This window comes from Coturnix japonica, chromosome 10 (genome assembly GCF_054131305.1).
Source record: "Coturnix japonica strain WE chromosome 10, WE-NBRP24, whole genome shotgun sequence".
Lineage (NCBI taxonomy): Eukaryota > Metazoa > Chordata > Aves > Galliformes > Phasianidae > Coturnix > Coturnix japonica.
Window position 1 is genome coordinate 4,246,368 of NC_140672.1, and position 20,703 is coordinate 4,267,070.

A 20,703-nucleotide genomic window follows, 5' to 3' on the forward strand; every position below is an offset into this window, starting at 1 on the left:
AGGTATGGCTGGGTTTCTTTGTTTGGTTCTTCTTCCTTTGTCTCACTTTTAAGGGAAGGGACGGAGTGGGAGGAGCCCTACTGGTCCTTTGTGCCCTCAATAAGCGGTGGGGTTCTGTGCTCACTGCTGACAGCCTGGGCTAATGGCAGGAACGTGGCTCAGGCTGTTTTCCCTTAGTGATAAATAATGTCTCAGCACTCTGATATCCCATCTCTGGCACCATCTAGAACCTCTCTGCAAACTGTGGCTGCACGTTCCCTCCAATGTTTCTTCCTTTCTCTCTTCAGAAGCAGCCAGCAGGCTGCCAGAGATCCAGCGTCGCCTTTCAGAGCCCAGAGGGACGTGATGGGGACGGCCCGTCCTTACTGCCAGGCAAAAGTGAGTGTCCTCAGCCCTCTGTCATGAAGTGTGGAGGGATTTGACTGTTACTTCTGGGCGGGGGCAGTGCTGCAGGGGATGTCCTGTGTGCCCCGGTGGCGCAGTGGTAGGAATGCCGCTTTGCAACACGAGGGCCCGGGTTCGAATCCCCCTGGGACTGTTCTCACAGTGTGTTCTTGGGGTCTTAATCCCTGGGCTTGACAGTTACCTTTGTCGTCCTGATCTGTAATGGGAACCCAACGTCCACCAGAGATCTCTTGGTACAGGTTGAACATGATATGGGAGAGCTGGCATTGAGCCTTTGGCATTTTCTTGCTTTTCCCAGCAGTGGTGACAAGCTCGGATGAGCTGGAGGACATCACGGGCAATCCGGGTTTGCTCTCTTGGATCAATGGTGAGTTTGGGAGCTGCAGAACGCACAGGTGTGCGTTTGCACAGAGTGTGTGTGAGAAGTCCCCCAAACGGTGATCATCCTGCATTTTCAGATGTGGCAAGAGCTGCTGAGTTCCCCCACAAGAAGCCCAGCAGCCCTGCCCCAGGACATTTCATCGCTGAGCTCCCTGACAACCCCTGGGAAAGCACAGAGCTCAGCATGGAGGCACAGGCTGCCAGCAGGATCCCCAGCGACCCCTTCTGGGGGCTTCCACCATCCCCTGGGTTCCTGTCTGAGCTGCAGTGTGGGTTGTCACAGTTGCAGTCTGTCGTGCCACCAGCGAGTGCCCAGCTCAGTCCGCTGCCAACCACACTGGCTGTCACCACACCTCCCTCAGCCCAACCCACACAGCCCATCAAGGAGGTGCAGCCAAGGCAGCCCCAGGTGCTTCATGCTCCCTTGCCACCGTCACCAGGCTCTACTATCTGCTGCGTGGCAGATAAGAAAAAGAGGGGCAGCACCAAGCGGGCCAAACACCCTGCGCCTGCTGGCACCCCCGAGAAAGGGGAGAGTTCCCAGAAGGAGCAGCCCACCAGCAGCGCTCCAACCAAGAAAAGGAAGCTGCTGCCGTGCAAGGAAAGGAAAGAAAGAAAAGGCTGTAAACGCCCTCCTCGAGTGAAGCTGCCTGGGACCAGCACAGGAGGCAGCAGCAGCGGGCAAAAGGGCACTGCCAGCGAGCTGCACGCGCACCTGTGTGAATCCATCCAGGCCGTGCACCCGCTGGGGCAGAGAGTGACTGCGGTGGGGCCGGTGCGCCAGCCACCCTCTGTGCAGCCCCAACCCACACCCAGTGCCGGCCCTGCTGCCCTCCAGCCCCAAGACACAGGCCCAGACAAGGCAGTGCCGGCACCTCCAGGCAGCACGGCGCGAAAGGAGGATGCAGCCAAGATGACAGTGCAGAGCTGCCTGCGCCCATCACCACGGAGGAGCTCATTCCTGCAGAGAGACCCGCTGCCACAGCTGCACCAGCAGCAGCCTCGGCCACAGCGCCCCGTGGACTTTGTGCCCTGCGTGGGGCCCCGGGTGGGTGGCCGTGAGGTACCCAGAGTGCTGGAAGAGTCGCTGCCCATCACAGCCGAGCAGCGGCTCGAGCGGGAGAGCATGAAGAGGCTGGCCCAGGAGGAGCGGCAGCGGGCGGCCCAGCAGATGAAGATCGGCCCCGTGCAGTTCCTGGTGCAGCGGGAGGTAGACATGGCCATAGCTGACATGTACGGCTACCTGTAACCCTGAGCTCCTCGCCAGCCCCGCAGCACCAGGCAGCAGCAGCAGCATTCCACGGGCACCAGCAGCAGCCCCATCCCTCCCCTCCAGAAAAGAGCCATCCTCCAAAGCCATCATTGCAGTGGGATGGGACACTGTCTGGGCACTCAATTGTTGTGGGATAGCAGTTTTAGGAATAGCGTTGTTTCTGTTACTCATTGTTTTCTATGATTTGTCATTAAATGCTTTGTGTTCCCTTTGCCATATCTCTCTGCCTGCAGTCATTTGTGCCATGTCACAGCCCCCCAGCTCCCATGGAGGGGAGAGGCAGGAGCAGCCGGGCCTGCTGTGCAGTGTACAGATAGCCATAAAGATACCTCACATGGCATCGTGGCTCCTCTGCCTTGTTTGGGGCCAGGCAGTTTTGTCCTCACTCAGCCAAGCCTGGACACCCAGAGCAGCATTTTCTGGCTGGTGGCCAGTCACAAGTGGTGTCCCCAAGGGCTCAGCTCCCATTGAACACCTTGATCAGGGATCTCGGCCAGGGCATTGAGTGCACCTTCAATAAGTTCACGGACAGCACCGAGCTGGGAGGGCGTGCTGATCTGCTGGAGGGGAGAAAGGTGCTGCAGACGGAGCTGGAGAGACTGCGTTGATTCCATGGTTGGGCTGCAGTTGGACTGCAGGACCTCGAAACTATTTTCCAACCTGAGCCATTCTAGGATTCCATGATCCCATGTGCATTCCAAGTCCATTCCATAACCAGACCCTACCTCATATCTAGCCAATTTCCCAAAATCCCATCCCATATCCATCGCATATCCATATCCCCACATCCCAATCCCAAATCTCACAGCCAAATCCCACATCCAACGCCCCAATCCCGCATTTCAATCCCACGTCCTAAGTCCCAATCCCAATTCCAAATCTCGCTCCCAATCCCTCATCCCAAATCCATGTCCCACCCGTCAATCCCAATCCCCCATCCCTAATCCCAATCCCAATCCCGATCCCACATCCCATCCCCTGTAACGACAGAACGCACCCGGAGCCCCTCCCACACTGCCGCTCTGCCCCGCCCCCGTCTCTCATTGGTCAGCGGCAGCGCCACCGGCTCCGATTGGCTGAACTGGGATGGATGTAGGAGTAGATCTTGGGGTATATGGGGTTGTAGTGGGCTGTGTGGGGATACCAAGGGATATGAGGAAATGGGTGGCTGTGAGGGGAATGTGGGTTCTGCCGGTGGCTGTAGGGGGATCTGGGGATGTAGGTAGCTGAACTGGGAATATAGGAAGTTGTAGGGGGGCTATCGGGAGAGAACTGTATTGGACTAGAATATAACTGTTTTGTGGTCTTGGATCTGAACTGTGTTTTCTCCTGGGGTTTCAGGTCCAGGTAATGTTTAGTAACGACTTTGGAGAAGGTTTCAGCATCCAGTCTCCTGCTCAGGAGGAAAGAAGGAGGTTTCTGGAGGACTTCCTGACGAGTGGAGCTGAAGCTCCCCTTCCAAGAAGGCAGCAGGTGAGGCCGTGGTGCATCTCAGCCTTTCCTCAGTGCAAGGTAGCAGCGATTCAGGCTGTGCTTTGCACTGATTCTCCAGCAGCACTTGTGCTTGTATCTGAGCAGCAGGGCCAGGAGGGAACAGAATACCAAGAAGAGCTGGGCCGAACAAGACGTGTCAGCTTCCTCGCTGAAGAAGGAGGAGAAGAGGAAGCCCAGCGTGAGGGTGGAGCTTGCAGCCAAGAGCCACCATCTTCCTCAAGGGCTGCACCCAACGATGCCCGACGCAGACCATCTGGCCTGTGACTTGGTGAAGCTTCTCAGGCAGAGAGTCTGGAAGATCAGGGAAGTGCGGGAATAAGCCAAGGAAACAGCAGCAGCAACATCTCGTGTCGAGCCCAGCCTGCCCGAGGAGCCCTCTGTTGTCAGATCTGGGTTGCTGCCACCCATAAAGGAAGGAACGGGGTCTCCCACCGAAGAGATGGCGGCAGCAGCATCTCATGCTGAGTCCAGCCTGCCCAAGGAGTCCCCCACCATCAGATCTCTCCGTGCCTCCGCGCATGGGGAACAGAGGGGACTCACACAGTGTGTAACACCGAAAGTACAAGTTTAATGCCGTGCCACAAACCCTATATACTAGTACATGTGACCACCCCTATCAGATACTCGTGACCTCCCTGACTCCACCCCTGGTGCACGCAGGTACCACCTACCCAATACGCAACATCTCCCTTCTCAGAGAAATAGAGGGTCCCATATGCAGACTGGACCTGGGCCATCAGGAAGTCTGCTGCCTTCCTGGCATCGGGTCAGGGACATAACGAGGAAACTCCCAAAGCTGCTTAGGTCCACTGATTATTTTGCACTATTCATAGTTCAGGTGAGCAGTGATGAAATTCCTTAGAGAAGCCTACAAACTATGAAAAGAGATTTGAGGAGTTTAGGCCATTTAGTTCAAAGAGTGGGAGCTCAAGTGACTGTTTGTTCTATACCTTCAGGGCCAGTGAGGGACGTGGAGCAGTCTTGGAAAGCACAAGCAATGAATAATTGGATCAGAGGCTGGTGTTGAGCCAGAAACTTTGGGTTCTTTGATCACAGGGCAGTTTACTTGGCCACTGGCCTGTTATCCATGAATGGAACCCCCATATCTCAAATGGGGAAACGAATCCTTGCACAGAAGACAGCAGGGCTTATCGAAAGAGCTTTAAACTAGCTATGATGGGGGAGGGGACAAAACAGGGCTCACCAGGGATGAGCCTAGGGGAATGCTGCTTGAGCTGGGAGTGAGGCAGATGCCGCAGCTGAAGTGCGTCTACACCAATGCATACAGCTTGGCTAACAAGCAGGAGGAGCTGGAAGCAACTGTGCATCTGGCAAACCATGACCTAGTTGCTATTACTGATCCATGGTGGTACCACTGCCATGACTAGTGTGCTGTGATGGATGGTTACAAGCTCTTCAGAAGGGATAGATGAGGAAGAAAGGGTGGTGGTGTGGCCCTTTATATTAGAGTTTTGATGTTATAGAGCTTGGGTTTCAGAATGATAAAGACGAGTGCATGTGGGTAAGGATCAGGGGGAAGGCCTGTAGGGGTGACATCTTGCTGAAGGTCTGTTATAGACCACCTTATCAGGATGAATGGATGGGTGAGGCGTTCTATGAGCATCTCACTATAGTCACACGATAGCCAGCACTCATTTGCTTGGGAGACTTCAACTTCCCTGATATATGCTGGTGCACATATATATATATATATATATATAATATAAGAAAGATCAGAGGAAGCAGTCCAAGAGGTTTCTAGATTGTATGGAAGATAGCTTCCTTACGCAGCTGGTACAAGAGCCTAGCAGGGACAGCAGTGATGCAGACACTCGCTGAGGTCACAACCATTGCCGGGTGGGAGCGTTTGTGCCACAGCTGGTGAGCAGAGCTGGTGCTCTGGTGTCTGCACGCAGACTGAGCTCTGGGCCCTCCTTGGAGCTGATCACCCTGTGAGAGCCCGTCTGAAGCAGCAGTGTGGCGTGTGCGTGATCTGGTCACAGCTTGGGCTGAGCAGGCCCAGCAGGTGAGCTGGGTTTGGTGCTGGGTGGCTGCCGGGAGGTGTCTCAGCAGAAAAGCTGTGCTGGGGAGGAGTTCCCAGCTCCAGCGGTGCCCCTCAGCACGGCTGTTTGCAGAAATGGGTTCTTGTTGAGATTCCATCCCGTGTTACGGTGAGGATGATGAAATGTCATTCCTCCCCTGGAAAACTGCTGCCGGGACCCCAGCTTCATGTCAGACATGACAAAGGAGGGAGAGCGAGGCCTTCCCCGAGAGCAACTTGTGCCTCACTGCCCCACAGATGGCTGGGTGCAGAAGAAAGCTGGGAAAATGCTTCTTCCTGACAGTTTTTCACTTGTCGCAACTTTCTGCAAGGTTCCTGTCCAAAAGGAGATTTTTGGGGTTCGAGGCAGTCTTAGGAAGAGTGAAGCCAGCTCTTTCCAAGAGCGGGGCACATTCCTGTGGAGAGATCCCCGGGAGCTTCAGCTTCCTCTGAGATTTCACCAGCCATGTCTCAGCCAGGAGATGACTGCTATTTCTATTTCTGCTCTGTGAGTGGAAAGGTATGGCTGGGTTTCTTTGTTTGGTTCTTCTTCCTTTGTCTCACTTTTAAGGGAAGGGACGGAGTGGGAGGAGCCCTACTGGTCCTTTGTGCCCTCAATAAGCGGTGGGGTTCTGTGCTCACTGCTGACAGCCTGGGCTAATGGCAGGAACGTGGCTCAGGCTGTTTTCCCTTAGTGATAAATAATGTCTCAGCACTCTGATATCCCATCTCTGGCACCATCTAGAACCTCTCTGCAAACTGTGGCTGCACGTTCCCTCCAATGTTTCTTCCTTTCTCTCTTCAGAAGCAGCCAGCAGGCTGCCAGAGATCCAGCGTCACCTTTCAGAGCCCAGAGGGACGTGATGGGGACGGCCCGTCCTTACTGCCAGGCAAAAGTGAGTGTCCTCAGCCCTCTGTCATGAAGTGTGGAGGGATTTGACTGTTACTTCTGGGCGGGGGCAGTGCTGCAGGGGATGTTCTGTGTGCCCCGGTGGCGCAGTGGTAGGAATGCCGCTTTGCAACACGAGGGCCCGGGTTCGAATCCCCCTGGGACTGTTCTCACAGTGTGTTCTTGGGGTCTTAATCCCTGGGCTTGACAGTTACCTTTGCCGTCCTGATCTGTAATGGGAACCCAACGTCCACCAGAGATCTCTTGGTACAGGTTGAACATGATATGGGAGAGCTGGCATTGAGCCTTTGGCATTTTCTTGCTTTTCCCAGCAGTGGTGACAAGCTCGGATGTGCTGGAGGACATCACGGGCAATCCGGGTTTGCTCTCTTGGATCAATGGTGAGTTTGGGAGCTGCAGAACGCACAGGTGTGCGTTTGCACAGAGTGTGTGTGAGAAGTCCCCCAAACGGTGATCATCCTGCATTTTCAGATGTGGCAAGAGCTGCTGAGTTCCCCCACAAGAAGCCCAGCAGCCCTGCCCCAGGACATTTCATCGCTGAGCTCCCTGACAACCCCTGGGAAAGCACAGAGCTCAGCATGGAGGCACAGGCTGCCAGCAGGATCCCCAGCGACCCCTTCTGGGGGCTTCCACCATCCCCTGGGTTCCTGTCTGAGCTGCAGTGTGGGTTGTCACAGTTGCAGTCTGTCGTGCCACCAGCGAGTGCCCAGCTCAGTCCGCTGCCAACCACACTGGCTGTCACCACACCTCCCTCAGCCCAACCCACACAGCCCATCAAGGAGGTGCAGCCAAGGCAGCCCCAGGTGCTTCATGCTCCCTTGCCACCGTCACCAGGCTCTACTATCTGCTGCGTGGCAGATAAGAAAAAGAGGGGCAGCACCAAGCGGGCCAAACACCCTGCGCCTGCTGGCACCCCCGAGAAAGGGGAGAGTTCCCAGAAGGAGCAGCCCACCAGCAGCGCTCCAACCAAGAAAAGGAAGCTGCTGCCGTGCAAGGAAAGGAAAGAAAGAAAAGGCTGTAAACGCCCTCCTCGAGTGAAGCTGCCTGGGACCAGCACAGGAGGCAGCAGCAGCGGGCAAAAGGGCACTGCCAGCGAGCTGCACGCGCACCTGTGTGAATCCATCCAGGCCGTGCACCCGCTGGGGCAGAGAGTGACTGCGGTGGGGCCGGTGCGCCAGCCACCCTCTGTGCAGCCCCAACCCACACCCAGTGCCGGCCCTGCTGCCCTCCAGCCCCAAGACACAGGCCCAGACAAGGCAGTGCCGGCACCTCCAGGCAGCACGGCGCGAAAGGAGGATGCAGCCAAGATGACAGTGCAGAGCTGCCTGCGCCCATCACCACGGAGGAGCTCATTCCTGCAGAGGTACCCACTGCCACAGCTGCACCAGCAGCAGCCTCGGCCACAGCGCCCCGTGGACTTTGTGCCCTGCGTGGGGCCCCGGGTGGGTGGCCGTGAGGTACCCAGAGTGCTGGAAGAGTCGCTGCCCATCACAGCCGAGCAGCGGCTCGAGCGGGAGAGCATGAAGAGGCTGGCCCAGGAGGAGCGGCAGCGGGCGGCCCAGCAGATGAAGATCGGCCCCGTGCAGTTCCTGGTGCAGCGGGAGGTAGACATGGCCATAGCTGACATGTACGGCTACCTGTAACCCTGAGCTCCTCGCCAGCCCCGCAGCACCAGGCAGCAGCAGCAGCATTCCACGGGCACCAGCAGCAGCCCCATCCCTCCCCTCCAGAAAAGAGCCATCCTCCAAAGCCATCATTGCAGTGGGATGGGACACTGTCTGGGCACTCAATTGTTGTGGGATAGCAGTTTTAGGAATAGCGTTGTTTCTGTTACTCATTGTTTTCTATGATTTGTCATTAAATGCTTTGTGTTCCCTTTGCCATATCTCTCTGCCTGCAGTCATTTGTGCCATGTCACAGCCCCCCAGCTCCCATGGAGGGGAGAGGCAGGAGCAGCCGGGCCTGCTGTGCAGTGTACAGATAGCCATAAAGATACCTCACATGGCATCGTGGCTCCTCTGCCTTGTTTGGGGCCAGGCAGTTTTGTCCTCACTCAGCCAAGCCTGGACACCCAGAGCAGCATTTTCTGGCTGGTGGCCAGTCACAAGTGGTGTCCCCAAGGGCTCAGCTCCCATTGAACACCTTGATCAGGGATCTCGGCCAGGGCATTGAGTGCACCTTCAATAAGTTCACGGACAGCACCGAGCTGGGAGGGCGTGCTGATCTGCTGGAGGGGAGAAAGGTGCTGCAGACGGAGCTGGAGAGACTGCGTTGATTCCATGGTTGGGCTGCAGTTGGACTGCAGGACCTCGAAACTATTTTCCAACCTGAGCCATTCTAGGATTCCATGATCCCATGTGCATTCCAAGTCCATTCCATAACCAGACCCTACCTCATATCTAGCCAATTTCCCAAAATCCCATCCCATATCCATCGCATATCCATATCCCCACATCCCAATCCCAAATCTCACAGCCAAATCCCACATCCAACGCCCCAATCCCGCATTTCAATCCCACGTCCTAAGTCCCAATCCCAATTCCAAATCTCGCTCCCAATCCCTCATCCCAAATCCATGTCCCACCCGTCAATCCCAATCCCCCATCCCTAATCCCAATCCCAATCCCGATCCCACATCCCATCCCCTGTAACGACAGAACGCACCCGGAGCCCCTCCCACACTGCCGCTCTGCCCCGCCCCCGTCTCTCATTGGTCAGCGGCAGCGCCACCGGCTCCGATTGGCTGAACTGGGATGGATGTAGGAGTAGATCTTGGGGTATATGGGGTTGTAGTGGGCTGTGTGGGGATACCAAGGGATATGAGGAAATGGGTGGCTGTGAGGGGAATGTGGGTTCTGCCGGTGGCTGTAGGGGGATCTGGGGATGTAGGTAGCTGAACTGGGAATATAGGAAGTTGTAGGGGGGCTATCGGGAGAGAACTGTATTGGACTAGAATATAACTGTTTTGTGGTCTTGGATCTGAACTGTGTTTTCTCCTGGGGTTTCAGGTCCAGGTAATGTTTAGTAACGACTTTGGAGAAGGTTTCAGCATCCAGTCTCCTGCTCAGGAGGAAAGAAGGAGGTTTCTGGAGGACTTCCTGACGAGTGGAGCTGAAGCTCCCCTTCCAAGAAGGCAGCAGGTGAGGCCGTGGTGCATCTCAGCCTTTCCTCAGTGCAAGGTAGCAGCGATTCAGGCTGTGCTTTGCACTGATTCTCCAGCAGCACTTGTGCTTGTATCTGAGCAGCAGGGCCAGGAGGGAACAGAATACCAAGAAGAGCTGGGCCGAACAAGACGTGTCAGCTTCCTCGCTGAAGAAGGAGGAGAAGAGGAAGCCCAGCGTGAGGGTGGAGCTTGCAGCCAAGAGCCACCATCTTCCTCAAGGGCTGCACCCAACGATGCCCGACGCAGACCATCTGGCCTGTGACTTGGTGAAGCTTCTCAGGCAGAGAGTCTGGAAGATCAGGGAAGTGCGGGAATAAGCCAAGGAAACAGCAGCAGCAACATCTCGTGTCGAGCCCAGCCTGCCCGAGGAGCCCTCTGTTGTCAGATCTGGGTTGCTGCCACCCATAAAGGAAGGAACGGGGTCTCCCACCGAAGAGATGGCGGCAGCAGCATCTCATGCTGAGTCCAGCCTGCCCAAGGAGTCCCCCACCATCAGATCTCTCCGTGCCTCCGCGCATGGGGAACAGAGGGGACTCACACAGTGTGTAACACCGAAAGTACAAGTTTAATGCCGTGCCACAAACCCTATATACTAGTACATGTGACCACCCCTATCAGATACCCATGACCTCCCTGACTCCACCCCTGGTGCACGCAGGTACCACCTACCCAATACGCAACATCTCCCTTCTCAGAGAAATAGAGGGTCCCATATGCAGACTGGACCTGGGCCATCAGGAAGTCTGCTGCCTTCCTGGCATCGGGTCAGGGACATAACGAGGAAACTCCCAAAGCTGCTTAGGTCCACTGATTATTTTGCACTATTCATAGTTCAGGTGAGCAGTGATGAAATTCCTTAGAGAAGCCTACAAACTATGAAAAGAGATTTGAGGAGTTTAGGCCATTTAGTTCAAAGAGTGGGAGCTCAAGTGACTGTTTGTTCTATACCTTCAGGGCCAGTGAGGGACGTGGAGCAGTCTTGGAAAGCACAAGCAATGAATAATTGGATCAGAGGCTGGTGTTGAGCCAGAAACTTTGGGTTCTTTGATCACAGGGCAGTTTACTTGGCCACTGGCCTGTTATCCATGAATGGAACCCCCATATCTCAAATGGGGAAACGAATCCTTGCACAGAAGACAGCAGGGCTTATCGAAAGAGCTTTAAACTAGCTATGATGGGGGAGGGGACAAAACAGGGCTCACCAGGGATGAGCCTAGGGGAATGCTGCTTGAGCTGGGAGTGAGGCAGATGCCGCAGCTGAAGTGCGTCTACACCAATGCATACAGCTTGGCTAACAAGCAGGAGGAGCTGGAAGCAACTGTGCATCTGGCAAACCATGACCTAGTTGCTATTACTGATCCATGGTGGTACCACTGCCATGACTAGTGTGCTGTGATGGATGGTTACAAGCTCTTCAGAAGGGATAGATGAGGAAGAAAGGGTGGTGGTGTGGCCCTTTATATTAGAGTTTTGATGTTATAGAGCTTGGGTTTCAGAATGATAAAGACGAGTGCATGTGGGTAAGGATCAGGGGGAAGGCCTGTAGGGGTGACATCTTGCTGAAGGTCTGTTATAGACCACCTTATCAGGATGAATGGATGGGTGAGGCGTTCTATGAGCATCTCACTATAGTCACACGATAGCCAGCACTCATTTGCTTGGGAGACTTCAACTTCCCTGATATATGCTGGTGCACATATATATATATATATATATATAATATAAGAAAGATCAGAGGAAGCAGTCCAAGAGGTTTCTAGATTGTATGGAAGATAGCTTCCTTACGCAGCTGGTACAAGAGCCTAGCAGGGACAGCAGTGATGCAGACACTCGCTGAGGTCACAACCATTGCCGGGTGGGAGCGTTTGTGCCACAGCTGGTGAGCAGAGCTGGTGCTCTGGTGTCTGCACGCAGACTGAGCTCTGGGCCCTCCTTGGAGCTGATCACCCTGTGAGAGCCCGTCTGAAGCAGCAGTGTGGCGTGTGCGTGATCTGGTCACAGCTTGGGCTGAGCAGGCCCAGCAGGTGAGCTGGGTTTGGTGCTGGGTGGCTGCCGGGAGGTGTCTCAGCAGAAAAGCTGTGCTGGGGAGGAGTTCCCAGCTCCAGCGGTGCCCCTCAGCACGGCTGTTTGCAGAAATGGGTTCTTGTTGAGATTCCATCCCGTGTTACGGTGAGGATGATGAAATGTCATTCCTCCCCTGGAAAACTGCTGCCGGGACCCCAGCTTCATGTCAGACATGACAAAGGAGGGAGAGCGAGGCCTTCCCCGAGAGCAACTTGTGCCTCACTGCCCCACAGATGGCTGGGTGCAGAAGAAAGCTGGGAAAATGCTTCTTCCTGACAGTTTTTCACTTGTCGCAACTTTCTGCAAGGTTCCTGTCCAAAAGGAGATTTTTGGGGTTCGAGGCAGTCTTAGGAAGAGTGAAGCCAGCTCTTTCCAAGAGCGGGGCACATTCCTGTGGAGAGATCCCCGGGAGCTTCAGCTTCCTCTGAGATTTCACCAGCCATGTCTCAGCCAGGAGATGACTGCTATTTCTATTTCTGCTCTGTGAGTGGAAAGGTATGGCTGGGTTTCTTTGTTTGGTTCTTCTTCCTTTGTCTCACTTTTAAGGGAAGGGACGGAGTGGGAGGAGCCCTACTGGTCCTTTGTGCCCTCAATAAGCGGTGGGGTTCTGTGCTCACTGCTGACAGCCTGGGCTAATGGCAGGAACGTGGCTCAGGCTGTTTTCCCTTAGTGATAAATAATGTCTCAGCACTCTGATATCCCATCTCTGGCACCATCTAGAACCTCTCTGCAAACTGTGGCTGCACGTTCCCTCCAATGTTTCTTCCTTTCTCTCTTCAGAAGCAGCCAGCAGGCTGCCAGAGATCCAGCGTCACCTTTCAGAGCCCAGAGGGACGTGATGGGGACGGCCCGTCCTTACTGCCAGGCAAAAGTGAGTGTCCTCAGCCCTCTGTCATGAAGTGTGGAGGGATTTGACTGTTACTTCTGGGCGGGGGCAGTGCTGCAGGGGATGTTCTGTGTGCCCCGGTGGCGCAGTGGTAGGAATGCCGCTTTGCAACACGAGGGCCCGGGTTCGAATCCCCCTGGGACTGTTCTCACAGTGTGTTCTTGGGGTCTTAATCCCTGGGCTTGACAGTTACCTTTGCCGTCCTGATCTGTAATGGGAACCCAACGTCCACCAGAGATCTCTTGGTACAGGTTGAACATGATATGGGAGAGCTGGCATTGAGCCTTTGGCATTTTCTTGCTTTTCCCAGCAGTGGTGACAAGCTCGGATGTGCTGGAGGACATCACGGGCAATCCGGGTTTGCTCTCTTGGATCAATGGTGAGTTTGGGAGCTGCAGAACGCACAGGTGTGCGTTTGCACAGAGTGTGTGTGAGAAGTCCCCCAAACGGTGATCATCCTGCATTTTCAGATGTGGCAAGAGCTGCTGAGTTCCCCCACAAGAAGCCCAGCAGCCCTGCCCCAGGACATTTCATCGCTGAGCTCCCTGACAACCCCTGGGAAAGCACAGAGCTCAGCATGGAGGCACAGGCTGCCAGCAGGATCCCCAGCGACCCCTTCTGGGGGCTTCCACCATCCCCTGGGTTCCTGTCTGAGCTGCAGTGTGGGTTGTCACAGTTGCAGTCTGTCGTGCCACCAGCGAGTGCCCAGCTCAGTCCGCTGCCAACCACACTGGCTGTCACCACACCTCCCTCAGCCCAACCCACACAGCCCATCAAGGAGGTGCAGCCAAGGCAGCCCCAGGTGCTTCATGCTCCCTTGCCACCGTCACCAGGCTCTACTATCTGCTGCGTGGCAGATAAGAAAAAGAGGGGCAGCACCAAGCGGGCCAAACACCCTGCGCCTGCTGGCACCCCCGAGAAAGGGGAGAGTTCCCAGAAGGAGCAGCCCACCAGCAGCGCTCCAACCAAGAAAAGGAAGCTGCTGCCGTGCAAGGAAAGGAAAGAAAGAAAAGGCTGTAAACGCCCTCCTCGAGTGAAGCTGCCTGGGACCAGCACAGGAGGCAGCAGCAGCGGGCAAAAGGGCACTGCCAGCGAGCTGCACGCGCACCTGTGTGAATCCATCCAGGCCGTGCACCCGCTGGGGCAGAGAGTGACTGCGGTGGGGCCGGTGCGCCAGCCACCCTCTGTGCAGCCCCAACCCACACCCAGTGCCGGCCCTGCTGCCCTCCAGCCCCAAGACACAGGCCCAGACAAGGCAGTGCCGGCACCTCCAGGCAGCACGGCACGAAAGGAGGATGCAGCCAAGATGACAGTGCAGAGCTGCCTGCGCCCATCACCACGGAGGAGCTCATTCCTGCAGAGGTACCCACTGCCACAGCTGCACCAGCAGCAGCCTCGGCCACAGCGCCCCGTGGACTTTGTGCCCTGCGTGGGGCCCCGGGTGGGTGGCCGTGAGGTACCCAGAGTGCTGGAAGAGTCGCTGCCCATCACAGCCGAGCAGCGGCTCGAGCGGGAGAGCATGAAGAGGCTGGCCCAGGAGGAGCGGCAGCGGGCGGCCCAGCAGATGAAGATCGGCCCCGTGCAGTTCCTGGTGCAGCGGGAGGTAGACATGGCCATAGCTGACATGTACGGCTACCTGTAACCCTGAGCTCCTCGCCGGCCCCGCAGCACCAGGCAGCAGCAGCAGCATTCCACGGGCACCAGCAGCAGCCCCATCCCTCCCCTCCAGAAAAGAGCCATCCTCCAAAGCCATCATTGCAGTGGGATGGGACACTGTCTGGGCACTCAATTGTTGTGGGATAGCAGTTTTAGGAATAGCGTTGTTTCTGTTACTCATTGTTTTCTATGATTTGTCATTAAATGCTTTGTGTTCCCTTTGCCATATCTCTCTGCCTGCAGTCATTTGTGCCATGTCACAGCCCCCCAGCTCCCATGGAGGGGAGAGGCAGGAGCAGCCGGGCCTGCTGTGCAGTGTACAGATAGCCATAAAGATACCTCACATGGCATCGTGGCTCCTCTGCCTTGTTTGGGGCCAGGCAGTTTTGTCCTCACTCAGCCAAGCCTGGACACCCAGAGCAGCATTTTCTGGCTGGTGGCCAGTCACAAGTGGTGTCCCCAAGGGCTCAGCTCCCATTGAACACCTTGATCAGGGATCTCGGCCAGGGCATTGAGTGCACCTTCAATAAGTTCACGGACAGCACCGAGCTGGGAGGGCGTGCTGATCTGCTGGAGGGGAGAAAGGTGCTGCAGACGGAGCTGGAGAGACTGCGTTGATTCCATGGTTGGGCTGCAGTTGGACTGCAGGACCTCGAAACTATTTTCCAACCTGAGCCATTCTAGGATTCCATGATCCCATGTGCATTCCAAGTCCATTCCATAACCAGACCCTACCTCATATCTAGCCAATTTCCCAAAATCCCATCCCATATCCATCGCATATCCATATCCCCACATCCCAATCCCAAATCTCACAGCCAAATCCCACATCCAACGCCCCAATCCCGCATTTCAATCCCACGTCCTACGTCCCAATCCCAATTCCAAATCTCGCTCCCAATCCCTCATCCCAAATCCATGTCCCACCCGTCAATCCCAATCCCCCATCCCTAATCCCAATCCCAATCCCGATCCCACATCCCATCCCCTGTAACGACAGAACGCACCCGGAGCCCCTCCCACACCGCCGCTCTGCCCCGCCCCCGTCTCTCATTGGTCAGCGGCAGCGCCACCGGCTCCGATTGGCTGAACTGGGATGGATGTAGGAGTAGATCTTGGGGTATATGGGGTTGTAGTGGGCTGTGTGGGGATACCAAGGGATATGAGGAAATGGGTGGCTGTGAGGGGAATGTGGGTTCTGCCGGTGGCTGTAGGGGGATCTGGGGATGTAGGTAGCTGAACTGGGAATATAGGAAGTTGTAGGGGGGCTATCGGGAGAGAACTGTATTGGACTAGAATATAACTGTTTTGTGGTCTTGGATCTGAACTGTGTTTTCTCCTGGGGTTTCAGGTCCAGGTAATGTTTAGTAACGACTTTGGAGAAGGTTTCAGCATCCAGTCTCCTGCTCAGGAGGAAAGAAGGAGGTTTCTGGAGGACTTCCTGACGAGTGGAGCTGAAGCTCCCCTTCCAAGAAGGCAGCAGGTGAGGCCGTGGTGCATCTCAGCCTTTCCTCAGTGCAAGGTAGCAGCGATTCAGGCTGTGCTTTGCACTGATTCTCCAGCAGCACTTGTGCTTGTATCTGAGCAGCAGGGCCAGGAGGGAACAGAATACCAAGAAGAGCTGGGCCGAACAAGACGTGTCAGCTTCCTCGCTGAAGAAGGAGGAGAAGAGGAAGCCCAGCGTGAGGGTGGAGCTTGCAGCCAAGAGCCACCATCTTCCTCAAGGGCTGCACCCAACGATGCCCGACGCAGACCATCTGGCCTGCGACTTGGTGAAGCTTCTCAGGCAGAGAGTCTGGAAGATCAGGGAAGTGCGGGAATAAGCCAAGGAAACAGCAGCAGCAACATCTCGTGTCGAGCCCAGCCTGCCCGAGGAGCCCTCTGTTGTCAGATCTGGGTTGCTGCCACCCATAAAGGAAGGAACGGGGTCTCCCACCGAAGAGATGGCGGCAGCAGCATCTCATGCTGAGTCCAGCCTGCCCAAGGAGTCCCCCACCATCAGATCTCTCCGTGCCTCCGCGCATGGGGAACAGAGGGGACTCACACAGTGTGTAACACCGAAAGTACAAGTTTAATGCCGTGCCACAAACCCTATATACTAGTACATGTGACCACCCCTATCAGATACCCATGACCTCCCTGACTCCACCCCTGGTGCACGCAGGTACCACCTACCCAATACGCAACATCTCCCTTCTCAGAGAAATAGAGGGTCCCATATGCAGACTGGACCTGGGCCATCAGGAAGTCTGCTGCCTTCCTGGCATCGGGTCAGGGACATAACGAGGAAACTCCCAAAGCTGCTTAGGTCCACTGATTATTTTGCACTCTTCATAGTTCAGGTGAGCAGTGATGAAATTCCTTAGAGAAGCCTACAAACTATGAAAAGAGATTTGAGGAGTTTAGGCCATTTAGTTCAAAGAGTGGGAGCTCAAGTGACTGTTTGTTCTATACCTTCAGGGCCAGTGAGGGACGTGGAGCAGTCTTGGAAAGCACAAGCAATGAATAATTGGATCAGAGGCTGGTGTTGAGCCAGAAACTTTGGGTTCTTTGATCACAGGGCAGTTTACTTGGCCACTGGCCTGTTATCCATGAATGGAACCCCCATATCTCAAATGGGGAAACGAATCCTTGCACAGAAGACAGCAGGGCTTATCGAAAGAGCTTTAAACTAGCTATGATGGGGGAGGGGACAAAACAGGGCTCACCAGGGATGAGCCTAGGGGAATGCTGCTTGAGCTGGGAGTGAGGCAGATGCCGCAGCTGAAGTGCGTCTACACCAATGCATACAGCTTGGCTAACAAGCAGGAGGAGCTGGAAGCAACTGTGCATCTGGCAAACCATGACCTAGTTGCTATTACTGATCCATGGTGGTACCACTGCCATGACTAGTGTGCTGTGATGGATGGTTACAAGCTCTTCAGAAGGGATAGATGAGGAAGAAAGGGTGGTGGTGTGGCCCTTTATATTAGAGTTTTGATGTTATAGAGCTTGGGTTTCAGAATGATAAAGACGAGTGCATGTGGGTAAGGATCAGGGGGAAGGCCTGTAGGGGTGATATCTTGCTGAAGGTCTGTTATAGACCACCTTATCAGGATGAATGGATGGGTGAGGCGTTCTATGAGCATCTCACTATAGTCACACGATAGCCAGCACTCATTTGCTTGGGAGACTTCAACTTCCCTGATATATGCTGGTGCACATATATATATATATATATATATAATATAAGAAAGATCAGAGGAAGCAGTCCAAGAGGTTTCTAGATTGTATGGAAGATAGCTTCCTTACGCAGCTGGTACAAGAGCCTAGCAGGGACAGCAGTGATGCAGACACTCGCTGAGGTCACAACCATTGCCGGGTGGGAGCGTTTGTGCCACAGCTGGTGAGCAGAGCTGGTGCTCTGGTGTCTGCACGCAGACTGAGCTCTGGGCCCTCCTTGGAGCTGATCACCCTGTGAGAGCCCGTCTGAAGCAGCAGTGTGGCGTGTGCGTGATCTGGTCACAGCTTGGGCTGAGCAGGCCCAGCAGGTGAGCTGGGTTTGGTGCTGGGTGGCTGCCGGGAGGTGTCTCAGCAGAAAAGCTGTGCTGGGGAGGAGTTCCCAGCTCCAGCGGTGCCCCTCAGCACGGCTGTTTGCAGAAATGGGTTCTTGTTGAGATTCCATCCCGTGTTACGGTGAGGATGATGAAATGTCATTCCTCCCCTGGAAAACTGCTGCCGGGACCCCAGCTTCATGTCAGACATGACAAAGGAGGGAGAGCGAGGCCTTCCCCGAGAGCAACTTGTGCCTCACTGCCCCACAGATGGCTGGGTGCAGAAGAAAGCTGGGAAAATGCTTCTTCCTGACAGTTTTTCACTTGTCGCAACTTTCTGCAAGGTTCCTGTCCAAAAGGAGATTTTTGGGGTTCGAGGCAGTCTTAGGAAGAGTGAAGCCAGCTCTTTCCAAGAGCGGGGCACATTCCTGTGGAGAGATCCCCGGGAGCTTCAGCTTCCTCTGAGATTTCACCAGCCATGTCTCAGCCAGGAGATGACTGCTATTTCTATTTCTGCTCTGTGAGTGGAAAGGTATGGCTGGGTTTCTTTGTTTGGTTCTTCTTCCTTTGTCTCACTTTTAAGGGAAGGGACGGAGTGGGAGGAGCCCTACTGGTCCTTTGTGCCCTCAATAAGCGGTGGGGTTCTGTGCTCACTGCTGACAGCCTGGGCTAATGGCAGGAACGTGGCTCAGGCTGTTTTCCCTTAGTGATAAATAATGTCTCAGCACTCTGATATCCCATCTCTGGCACCATCTAGAACCTCTCTGCAAACTGTGGCTGCACGTTCCCTCCAATGTTTCTTCCTTTCTCTCTTCAGAAGCAGCCAGCAGGCTGCCAGAGATCCAGCGTCACCTTTCAGAGCCCAGAGGGACGTGATGGGGACGGCCCGTCCTTACTGCCAGGCAAAAGTGAGTGTCCTCAGCCCTCTGTCATGAAGTGTGGAGGGATTTGACTGTTACTTCTGGGCGGGGGCAGTGCTGCAGGGGATGTTCTGTGTGCCCCGGTGGCGCAGTGGTAGGAATGCCGCTTTGCAACACGAGGGCCCGGGTTCGAATCCCCCTGGGACTGTTCTCACAGTGTGTTCTTGGGGTCTTAATCCCTGGGCTTGACAGTTACTTTTGCCGTCCTGATCTGTAATGGGAACCCAACGTCCACCAGAGATCTCTTGGTACAGGTTGAACATGATATGGGAGAGCTGGCATTGAGCCTTTGGCATTTTCTTGCTTTTCCCAGCAGTGGTGACAAGCTCGGATGTGCTGGAGGACATCACGGGCAATCCGGGTTTGCTCTCTTGGATCAATGGTGAGTTTGGGAGCTGCAGAACGCACAGGTGTGCGTTTGCACAGAGTGTGTGTGAGAAGTCCCCCAAACGGTGATCATCCTGCATTTTCAGATGTGGCAAGAGCTGCTGAGTTCCCCCACAAGAAGCCCAGCAGCCCTGCCCCAGGACATTTCATCGCTGAGCTCCCTGACAACCCCTGGGAAAGCACAGAGCTCAGCATGGAGGCACAGGCTGCCAGCAGGATCCCCAGCGACCCCTTCTGGGGGCTTCCACCATCCCCTGGGTTCCTGTCTGAGCTGCAGTGTGGGTTGTCACAGTTGCAGTCTGTCGTGCCACCAGCGAGTGCCCAGCTCAGTCCGCTGCCAACCACACTGGCTGTCACCACACCTCCCTCAGCCCAACCCACACAGCCCATCAAGGAGGTGCAGCCAAGGCAGCCCCAGGTGCTTCATGCTCCCTTGCCACCGTCACCAGGCTCTACTATCTGCTGCGTGGCAGATAAGAAAAAGAGGGGCAGCACCAAGCGGGCCAAACACCCTGCGCCTGCTGGCACCCCCGAGAAAGGGGAGAGTTCCCAGAAGGAGCAGCCCACCAGCAGCGCTCCAACCAAGAAAAGGAAGCTGCTGCCGTGCAAGGAAAGGAAAGAAAGAAAAGGCTGTAAACGCCCTCCTCGAGTGAAGCTGCCTGGGACCAGCACAGGAGGCAGCAGCAGCGGGCAAAAGGGCACTGCCAGCGAGCTGCACGCGCACCTGTGTGAATCCATCCAGGCCGTGCACCCGCTGGGGCAGAGAGTGACTGCGGTGGGGCCGGTGCGCCAGCCACCCTCTGTGCAGCCCCAACCCACACCCAGTGCCGGCCCTGCTGCCCTCCAGCCCCAAGACACAGGCCCAGACAAGGCAGTGCCGGCACCTCCAGGCAGCACGGCGCGAAAGGAGGATGCAGCCAAGATGACAGTGCAGAGCTGCCTGCGCCCATCACCACGGAGGAGCTCATTCCTGCAGAGGTACCCACTGCCACAGCTGCACCAGCAGCAGCCTCGGCCACAGCGCCCCGTGGACTTTGTGCCCTGCGTGGGGCCCCGGGTGGGTGGCCGTGAGGTACCCAGAGTGCTGGAAGAGTCGCTGCCCATCACAGCCGAGCAGCGGCTCGAGCGGGAGAGCATGAAGAGGCTGGCCCAGGAGGAGCGGCAGCGGGCGGCCCAGCAGATGAAGATCGGCCCCGTGCAGTTCCTGGTGCAGCGGGAGGTAGACATGGCCATAGCTGACATGTACGGCTACCTGTAACCCTGAGCTCCTCGCCGGCCCCGCAGCACCAGGCAGCAGCAGCAGCATTCCACGGGCACCAGCAGCAGCCCCATCCCTCCCCTCCAGAAAAGAGCCATCCTCCAAAGCCATCATTGCAGTGGGATGGGACACTGTCTGGGCACTCAATTGTTGTGGGATAGCAGTTTTACGAATAGCGTTGTTTCTGTTACTCATTGTTTTCTATGATTTGTCATTAAATGCTTTGTGTTCCCTTTGCCATATCTCTCTGCCTGCAGTCATTTGTGCCATGTCACAGCCCCCCAGCTCCCATGGAGGGGAGAGGCAGGAACAGCCGGGCCTGCTGTGCAGTG

At 55.6% G+C, this 20,703-nt stretch overlaps 4 protein-coding genes across 7 annotated transcripts; all 4 read left to right on the forward strand.

Annotated features, from left to right (window-relative positions):
* The first annotated feature begins 722 nt into the window (after window positions 1-722).
* LOC146759142 (uncharacterized) lies at window positions 723-8,245 on the forward strand. The gene is made up of 10 exons (XM_085509908.1): window positions 723-772; window positions 864-2,019; window positions 2,544-2,662; window positions 3,050-3,151; window positions 4,214-4,296; window positions 5,470-5,579; window positions 5,982-6,114; window positions 6,400-6,490; window positions 6,819-6,884; window positions 6,976-8,245. Exons 2-10 carry the CDS (start codon window positions 971-973, stop codon window positions 8,145-8,147), a joined length of 2,925 nt encoding a protein of 974 aa, XP_085366034.1. The 5' UTR covers window positions 723-772; window positions 864-970; the 3' UTR covers window positions 8,148-8,245.
* A 1,696-nt stretch (window positions 8,246-9,941) lies between these two features.
* On the forward strand, window positions 9,942-14,501 carry LOC146759143 (uncharacterized). Of its 2 annotated transcripts, XM_085510577.1 has the most exons (5): window positions 9,942-11,691; window positions 12,039-12,226; window positions 12,512-12,602; window positions 12,931-12,996; window positions 13,088-14,501. In XM_085510577.1, exons 2-5 carry the CDS (start codon window positions 12,173-12,175, stop codon window positions 14,257-14,259), a joined length of 1,383 nt encoding a protein of 460 aa, XP_085366703.1. In that variant the 5' UTR covers window positions 9,942-11,691; window positions 12,039-12,172; the 3' UTR covers window positions 14,260-14,501. The 2 variants fall into 2 exon arrangements, with proteins under 2 accessions (XP_085366703.1, XP_085366702.1); XM_085510576.1 differs by having other exon boundaries at window positions 9,942-12,226.
* A 128-nt stretch (window positions 14,502-14,629) lies between these two features.
* On the forward strand, window positions 14,630-17,322 carry LOC146759144 (uncharacterized). 2 transcript variants are annotated; one of them, XM_085510580.1, is made up of 2 exons: window positions 14,630-15,756; window positions 15,839-17,322. In XM_085510580.1, the coding sequence occupies exons 1-2, from the start codon at window positions 15,634-15,636 to the stop codon at window positions 16,094-16,096; spliced, it is 381 nt and encodes a 126-aa protein (XP_085366706.1). In that variant the 5' UTR covers window positions 14,630-15,633; the 3' UTR covers window positions 16,097-17,322. The 2 variants fall into 2 exon arrangements, with proteins under 2 accessions (XP_085366706.1, XP_085366704.1); XM_085510578.1 differs by having other exon boundaries at window positions 15,862-17,322.
* Window positions 17,323-17,389: 67 nt separating this feature from the next.
* LOC146759145 (uncharacterized) lies at window positions 17,390-20,534 on the forward strand. 2 transcript variants are annotated; one of them, XM_085510582.1, is made up of 5 exons: window positions 17,390-17,803; window positions 18,151-18,338; window positions 18,624-18,714; window positions 19,043-19,108; window positions 19,200-20,534. In XM_085510582.1, exons 2-5 carry the CDS (start codon window positions 18,285-18,287, stop codon window positions 20,369-20,371), a joined length of 1,383 nt encoding a protein of 460 aa, XP_085366708.1. In that variant the 5' UTR covers window positions 17,390-17,803; window positions 18,151-18,284; the 3' UTR covers window positions 20,372-20,534. The 2 variants fall into 2 exon arrangements, with proteins under 2 accessions (XP_085366708.1, XP_085366707.1); XM_085510581.1 differs by having other exon boundaries at window positions 17,390-18,338.
* The last annotated feature ends 169 nt before the right edge of the window (window positions 20,535-20,703 follow it).

What these genes read in the sequence shown, in the direction of transcription:
- LOC146759142 (XM_085509908.1), top strand. Translation starts at nt 971, where the DNA reads ATGGAGGCACAGGCTGCCAGCAGGATCCCCAGCGACCCCTTCTGGGGG. An exon ending in TCTGCTCTGTGAGTGGAAAG is followed by an intron (nt 6,115 to 6,399) that starts GTATGGCTGGGT and finishes TTCTCTCTTCAG; the next exon opens with AAGCAGCCAGCAGGCTGCCA. An exon ending in TTTGCTCTCTTGGATCAATG is followed by an intron (nt 6,885 to 6,975) that starts GTGAGTTTGGGA and finishes CTGCATTTTCAG; the next exon opens with ATGTGGCAAGAGCTGCTGAG.
- LOC146759143 (XM_085510576.1), top strand. Translation starts at nt 12,173, where the DNA reads ATGTCTCAGCCAGGAGATGACTGCTATTTCTATTTCTGCTCTGTGAGT. An exon ending in GTCCTTACTGCCAGGCAAAA is followed by an intron (nt 12,603 to 12,930) that starts GTGAGTGTCCTC and finishes TTTTCCCAGCAG; the next exon opens with TGGTGACAAGCTCGGATGTG. An exon ending in TTTGCTCTCTTGGATCAATG is followed by an intron (nt 12,997 to 13,087) that starts GTGAGTTTGGGA and finishes CTGCATTTTCAG; the next exon opens with ATGTGGCAAGAGCTGCTGAG.
- LOC146759144 (XM_085510578.1), top strand. Translation starts at nt 15,634, where the DNA reads ATGTTTAGTAACGACTTTGGAGAAGGTTTCAGCATCCAGTCTCCTGCT. An exon ending in CCCTTCCAAGAAGGCAGCAG is followed by an intron (nt 15,757 to 15,861) that starts GTGAGGCCGTGG and finishes GTATCTGAGCAG; the next exon opens with CAGGGCCAGGAGGGAACAGA.
- LOC146759145 (XM_085510581.1), top strand. Translation starts at nt 18,285, where the DNA reads ATGTCTCAGCCAGGAGATGACTGCTATTTCTATTTCTGCTCTGTGAGT. An exon ending in GTCCTTACTGCCAGGCAAAA is followed by an intron (nt 18,715 to 19,042) that starts GTGAGTGTCCTC and finishes TTTTCCCAGCAG; the next exon opens with TGGTGACAAGCTCGGATGTG. An exon ending in TTTGCTCTCTTGGATCAATG is followed by an intron (nt 19,109 to 19,199) that starts GTGAGTTTGGGA and finishes CTGCATTTTCAG; the next exon opens with ATGTGGCAAGAGCTGCTGAG.